The sequence below is a fragment of the Verticillium dahliae genome, genomic scaffold (genome assembly GCF_000150675.1).
Source record: "Verticillium dahliae VdLs.17 supercont1.4 genomic scaffold, whole genome shotgun sequence".
Classification (NCBI taxonomy): Eukaryota; Fungi; Ascomycota; class Sordariomycetes; order Glomerellales; family Plectosphaerellaceae; genus Verticillium; species Verticillium dahliae.
The window spans coordinates 1,430,874-1,438,199 of record NW_009276925.1 but is presented as its reverse complement, the minus strand read 5'-3'; the positions used below and the strand labels follow the sequence as shown (position 1 = coordinate 1,438,199).

Sequence of the window (7,326 nt, the reverse complement as noted above, 5' to 3'; positions counted from 1 at the left end):
TTTTTGGTGTAGGCCATTCCCTGATGGCTGCCACTTTGGATTTTTCCATCCTGATTTCTCCTGGGGTGATCGTATACCCTAGGAAATCTACTTCCTGTGTGTGGAACTTGGCTTTTTCTGGTTCTACTAACAGTTCGTGCTGGTGTAGTCGTGTGAGGACCTGGTGGACGTGTCCCTTGTGCTCTTCCATCGTCTTCGAGAAAATCAGAATGTCATCGAGGTACACTACCACGAAGACGTCCAGGAATTCTCGCAGTACATCGTTGATCATGTTTTGGAAGGTTGCGGGGGCGTTGGTCAATCCGAACGGCATGACCAAATACTCGTAGTGTCCTCGTCGTGTTCGGAATGCTGTTTTCCATTCTTCTCCATCCTTGATGCGGATGAGGTTGTATGCTCCTTTGAGATCGAGCGCTGTGAACCAATTGGCTCCTGCTAATGCGTCCCTGAGTTCTGATATCAGAGGCAATGGGTAGCAGTTCTTGATGGTAATGTCGTTCAACTGTCTGTAGTCGACGCATAGTCTTTCCTTGCCATTCTTCTTTGGCACAAAGAGAATCGGGTATCCTGCTGGGGATGTCGATGGTCGGATGTATCCTTTTCTGAGGTTCTCCTTGAGATACTCGTCGAGAGTATCCATCTGTCGAGGGTTTAATCCGTAGATCTTGTTAAATCGGGGGCTCTCCCCTTCCTTGATTGGGATTTCGTGGTCGTAGTGTGTGTGCTTAGGTAGCACCGTGTCGACTTCTTCCCTGAAGATCTTTTCGTACTTCCAGTATTCCTTGGGTACGTTCTGCAGTCTTTCTTGCTGTTCTGTTGTGAGCTCCTCCGGGGGTTGTCTCCTCTGAGTTGTCCCTATTCGTGAGGGCTAGTTGGAGGTCGCTTGAGAGACCGCTCGTGGGTCTTTCCTCAGGGGCTGACGTACTCCACTGGACGCGGCCAGCTGTCCAGTCAATCTGAGGGTTCCATTCTCTGAGCCATGGGATGCCTAGGATGATTTGTTTTCCTCCCATGTTGGTGATGTCGAAGGTTATGTGGCCGGGTCGGCGAGAAATGAATACCTGGAGGGGCGCAGTCTCCGTATTCACGATTCCTCCTCCGTACGAGACCGCTTGTCCCTCCACCGTGCTGAGCTGATAGGGTTCCTCCTTATATTTCCAGCTGATGTGGTTCTTGTTGATATATTCGGGGCTCATGTAGTTGCCCTGGGCGCCGCTGTCTAATAGCGCGCTCGCCCATCTTCCTCCTACGTTTATTCGTACGTAGAGGTGGTTTGTGCCGTGGGTTCGTTCGGCTGAGCAGATTGCTCTTACTTCCTTCGTCGGTCGTTGTCCCTGTTCGACCGACGCTTGCCTTTTCCCGAAGAGGGTGGCGTAGTGGGTGGCCATGTCATGGATGGTCCGTCCGAGTTGTCGTTCATCTCGTCGCTCTTGTAGTGGACGCGGAAGAGTGGCTTCCTGACGTCCTTCATGCGATGGAGTCTCCAATCTCTGGCTTTGGCGATGTAGTGCTTCATGCACGCGTCATTATCGCAGTCCTCCCATCTGGCGTTGTCTTGGTAGCATTTGTCGTGATAAGCGGGGTCTGGTCGGAACGTGAGCCGACCCTGACTGTATTCGTCCATGTGTAGGATCCATTTGCGACTCTCCTGTCCGAACTCTACCTTCACTCGTGGCTCGATCCAGTGATTGCGCGGGAGAAACCGGTGTGCGGCCTTCTCCTTGAAGTGGTATTCACAGTCGTCGTAGACGCATTCGGGCCAGAACAACTGGTAGTGTTGTTCGTGGGCGTGGTGAAGTGCCGGGTGGTCTCCTACCATGAGTCGTACGTTTTCTTTGGTGCTTTCTCGCTTTCGGGTGCTGGCCTTCCATGGTTTGGTCCCGTAGTAGATGAGTTCGTTCCATGGTACCAGGGGGTCATAGTCCTCGCTGGCGCTGCTAACTTCGTATGCCTGCATAGGCATGTGGGGTTGGGTCTGTCCGAGCGGAGATTCTTCTTCGCTGGCTCGTGTGTATTCATCCCATTCTGTGTCGTTCATCAGTCCTACGTGGGGAGCTGATTGTGGTTCTGGGTGAGCATGTTCGTAGGCTCTTTCTTCGTCTGTATCGATTTCCTGGGTCTCCGGCGTTACTTGCTGGGCCCATTTCTGAATTCGTCTTTCCTTCCTGGTGGTGACCATCATGGCCAGGGTTCTTTGTCCCGTAGGTGCCCTGGGGAACCATCCATTCTGTTCCTTACTGTCTTTGTGGGTCAGGCAATCGTCCTGGTAACAGAAGGTCCAGTTAGTTTTGGCATGGTCCTGGTGTTGAGTATGGTTGAGCTGTCGTTCGTTTACGGGTTTCCAGGGTTTCTTAGGTTGCCGGCATTCTCGAGCCATATGCCCGTTTTTGCCGCAGTTGTAGCATTTCATGTCCTTGAGATCCTTCGGTTTGCCATGTCTGGTATTGTCGAGCTCCATGGGTCCTGCATGGGTGGTCTGTCCCCAAGCCGTGCTGACGCGGGGTTTGTCGTGCTGGTACTTGCGTCCTTGATTGGATCGGTGGTGGGGAATGCGAGGGTTCCATGGTCCTATAGCGGGCTTTCGTCCCTTTTCTATTCTGCGTTCGTACTGGCGATCGTCGATTTTGACGGCCATGGCGATGTACTCGGTGAGGGTTTCGGGTCTATCCTCCCGGATGAGGTCGTCCTTGACGGCGTCTTTGAGTCCTTCGTAGAAACGGGCCATGAGAGCGGACTCTGTCCAATCGAGTCGACTGGCTAAGAGTCGAAACTCCGTGGCGTATTTAGTGGCTGGCCCCGTCTGTTTGAGCTGAAGGATTTTTCTTTCGTTTTGTCGTTCCTCGTCCACGTCCCCAAACGCTCCTTTAATGGCTTCTTCGAATGCGTTCATACCGGCGTAGATGTCCTGGGTGGCCTGCTTCATATCTTCTTTCTTGGTGTGGGTGGAATAGTCCCTAATGAAGGGTTCGAACCAGTGCAAGGCGTCCCCTTTGAGGTAAGAGGAGGCGTTGGCGACCTTCTCGCCCCAGTACTTGAGTTGGCCCTCATTGGCTTTGTGGTACTGGCGTACCTGGGTGATGAAAGATTGAAGTGCCCTAGGGTTGCCGTCGAATGACTGAGGGGGAAGAGCCTTCATGCTCGTTCCGCCTTGAAGTTGCTGCATCGAGGCTCGTAGCTGCTCGTTCTCTGAGCGGAGCTCTTGGATCATAGCGGCCAGGTTGCTGGCGCTGTTTCCGACGCTGTTGGTGGACATTGTTCCTGTGGTGAGTATTGCTCAGTGTCACAAGGTAAACCTACTGAACAAGAGTGATCAAAATGTTACGACCTGGCAGCTTCCGAAGGGGGAACACTGTCAGAGGGTTGGGGTTGCTGTTTGCAGAAGCTTAGGTTGTGACTCTGAGACGATGTGGTGTCGTAAGGCGTTGCGCACTCGTTACAATGAATACAAGGTAAGACTTAGATTGATCACTGTCGTGAGAAAGAATGTATCTACAAGTCCAGAATGTCCGTCCTTATATACCTGCCATCCTGTCCTTGTTGTGTTAGGTGGTGAGCTCATGTTGGATGGCTCACTGGTTAGTTGTTGGTGATCCATGATGTTAGGATCACGGTGTGTTATCCCGTGAGCCATTCCCTGGCTCACTGCGGCGTCCTTGGTGAGCCCGACGACTCACCCTTTATGTCTGAGTGAGCCATCACGTGATTTGCCAGGTGGGCCCGATTCTTATCTTATCGCGCTCCCTGATCGCGGGGTCGTCGATTCGCGGCCGCCCTGCTTCCTTGGTTGTTACATATAGCTACGATAATATAACCCTAAGTAAACTTTATTAGAGGGATTCGTAGTATATTTATTACCTCTATATAACTTATTATATAATAGAATTATAGCTAGTAATAATTTCTTTACTTATTTATTAAAGTAATAGTAATCTAATTTAATATATATTCATTTTTAGATTAATTACTCTATATAAGTATCCCTTCTAAGCTTAGTTAATAGCTATCTTAGATTATATATATCCCTATATAAGCTTTTAATATTATTATTATAATTATATTTACCTCCTTTAGAGGCTATAATTAAGTTTATCCTTAATTAGGGATAATAATAGTACTAACTAATATTATTATTATTAAATAGGGTTAGAAATATAAATATATACCCCCTATATCTAAGAATTTAATAAAGAAATTAACGTAGTTCCCCCCCCTAAGCCTTATAGGCCTATTAGACTTATATAGGGATATTCGATAGGCGCTTAGTAATATTAAGTCTCTAGGTAATGAGCCTAAGCTCTAGGATCCCTCTACTTAGTATATAATTAGAATAGTTAGTCCTCTATAGCTCATCGTTTCCTTAATAGTCTCTAGTTCTTAGCTCCGCACTAGGTCTTAGGTTAGAGCTAAATAATAGAACCCTACTACTATTACTAGAAATAGGTCTAAACTAAGTTATTATATAAAGAGGCTAATTATAGAATAAAGAGGGTTATTATATTAGAGAGAAACTAGGCCTTTCCGATAGCTAGTATAGATAACTATAAATGGGGGTCCATCCTGTATAAGAATACACTCTACAATTGCATTACTTGGCATTCAGTCCCACAAGAAGGACCATTCTTATTAGTCCCTCGCGTCGTCAGGAATTGGGGGAGTCGATGTCTTCGCTGGCCCTCGAATGGAAGGGGGTAAGCAATCTCTCCATGTTGATTGGCTAAGCGGAGGAAACTCGGATATAAGCACATGGTGACAAATTACGGGGCTCGTATATCGTGAAAGCGATGGCCGGCGGCAGATAGATCACTAGTGGAGAAACATGACTGGGCACAAACATTGGTCGGAAGCATTGCCAGTTCATGGACAAGATGGCGACTGTAACATATCCGCTGCCCCAACGCCCCCCTATCGCCTTCGAATCAGCCAAGGATCATGAGGATGACATCATACAGCGTATTGTATGGGAACAGACGGCACAGAACCTCTACGATCATTTATGGACAGAGCACCAACGTCGCGCAATCTCCTCTTTGGCCGCCCTCCATGTTGGCCTCGACCCCGAGCGGCAGCACCAGCGCTGTGTTGTCCAAGAACCTGATGGCTGGATCCGCGGAAACTTCAACATCTGCGTCCCTGTTCACGTGCTGGACAAAGCCGGGAGTCTAATACGGCGGGTGCTGGTACGATGCCCGATGGGCCATAAACTGGCCGAGGATCGTCATCCAGGCACAGTCGACGAGAAGCTTAGCACGGAGGTGGCCACATACGTATGGATGCAAGAGAATTGCCCGGAAGTCCCTATACCGGCATTACTCGGCTTTGGCTTTACGGATGGTCGTCACGTACGTTTCCCCGTTTTGCCTCTCTTTGTCCTGGCCAACGTACTAACGGTCTGTTACGGCAGTTTACTCACGTGCAATGGCGACCTTTCTACGTCCGCTGGGCAAGAGCTCTATGGCGGAGGATGCGCATGGTACTGCGTCTTCCTGTTCTGTCTCAGTATGTCCCTGTCTTGTCCGACTACGCGTTGCAGACCGGCTATATTGTTCTTGATTATATCGAACCGAAAGTTGGCAAGATGCTATCAACGACCTGGGAAATGCATCGCAACGACGCTGAACGGCGGCAAACCCTTTTTCGTGGGCTCTCCCGACTGATGCTTACGGTCGCGCGTCTTCCCCTACCTCGGATCGGTTCCTGGCACTTTCACGATGACGGCACCATTACCCTATCTAACCGTCCGCTTACGTGCAACCTCGTTATTCTTGAGAACAACGGCGCGCCCCGTATCATACAGCCCGGCGACACCTATACCTGTGTTGAACCTTACATCTGGGATCTTCTTACATTGCACGATGGTCGTCTCCACATCCAGCCCAACGCCGCCATGGACGAAGCGGACTGTCGCTACCAGATGGCCGTCCAGGTCCTCCTAAGGACACTTGCTTACGGCTACTTCGATAGAGACCGGCGGCATGGCCCTTTCGTTATGCAGTTCTCCGATCTGCACGCGAGTAATATCTTTGTTGATTCCCACTGGAACATTACCGCTGTCATCGACCTCGAATGGATTTGCGCTCGACCTATCGAGATGATTGACGTGCCATACTGGATTACCGGCCTGGGTATCGACCAGATTGGTAAGAAGGAGCATATTGACGAGTACGCCAAGACTCGCGAGGAGTTTATTACAATCCTAGGTGAGGAAGAACGGAATACAGCGATACTAAAGCTACCCAATGTCTCCCTTGCCGCTGCCATGCGACGCGCTGGGGAGTGTAAGTCGTCCTGGTTTGTCTACTGTCTCGATTCTGTTAACGCTATGTATACTATCTTTGACCAGCATCTCCGACCGCAGTTTATCTCTTTCGATTTAACTGAGAAAATGAACTTCTTCCTTTCGAAGTTCTGGTGCGAGAAAGCAGATGAGCTCGTGGACAGAAAGTTACGACAGAAGCACTTATATGATATCGAGCTCCGACGTATGTTTGAGAACGACGTGGACGCTACGCCATTGGTGAGCGGAAAAGCTTGAGAGCTTGATACAGAGACCCTCTGAGGCTTGGCGGTCCGGAAACGAAGACAGCCCAACAATGCAATTGAGGAAGGTTGGAAGTTTGGATTTTGTGTACTGTGTAGAATCAGCGAAGCAGTCATCCCTTCTCATTTACCAGATTTCTTTTCGTCTTTGACACATGGCCCTCTTTAACACCATCCGCAATGATGTCTTGGATGAATTGCCCTCCTTCATGTCACCACTCCCGGTCGCATCCTTCCCCGTATCATCCATCTCTATGTCGAGGTCGAAGTTGGTATTCTTGCTGGTCGGATCCTTTCGTCTTCGCTCGCTATCCGAGAAATGAAGTCAGGAGGAGTATCTCTGGGGCTAGCTAAATCACATACCGTGCTTCGACTCCAGAAGATATAAAGAGACTCAGATCCGCCGCCTTGCCGCCCACGCATACTGAGCCCTCTTCCTCGACACCGCTGTACGAGGAGTGAGACGAGCCGCCGCCGCCTGCTTCAGCCTTGTTCTTGTCTTCGAGCACACCCGTTGAATGACTCCACCGAGTTGCGTCAACGTTGTCGTTCGACATGTCGAGAATGGAGCAGAGCCTTTGAGACTATTCACTTAGAATTGGGGGAGGGAACTCGTGGTACGGCGATGAACAACGGCACAGGAAGACAAGATGCTTTATATAGGAAGACATTTTTGTTGGGGCCCAAGTGCGTTTCGGTATCCTGCCTGCTCACATGATGGCAGGCTGCTACACTGTTGGATGGTGTGGTGGGCAGACAGGCTTCACGTCAGAGGTGCTGGTGCCTAAT

At 49.8% G+C, this 7,326-nt stretch overlaps 2 protein-coding genes across 2 annotated transcripts; one reads left to right on the top strand and one right to left on the bottom strand.

Moving 5' to 3' along the window:
- The first annotated feature begins 4,805 nt into the window (after positions 1–4,805).
- Positions 4,806–6,688, top strand: VDAG_02803 (uncharacterized protein). Its single transcript, XM_009653456.1, has 2 exons — positions 4,806–5,339; positions 5,402–6,688. Exons 1-2 carry the CDS (start codon positions 4,866–4,868, stop codon positions 6,530–6,532), a joined length of 1,605 nt encoding a protein of 534 aa, XP_009651751.1. The 5' UTR covers positions 4,806–4,865; the 3' UTR covers positions 6,533–6,688.
- Positions 6,665–7,094, bottom strand: VDAG_02802 (uncharacterized protein; the record flags this gene model as incomplete). Its single annotated transcript, XM_009653455.1, has 2 exons — positions 6,665–6,845; positions 6,901–7,094. The coding sequence occupies 2 exons, from the start codon at positions 7,092–7,094 to the stop codon at positions 6,665–6,667; spliced, it is 375 nt and encodes a 124-aa protein (XP_009651750.1).
- Between the last annotated feature and the right edge of the window lie 232 nt (positions 7,095–7,326).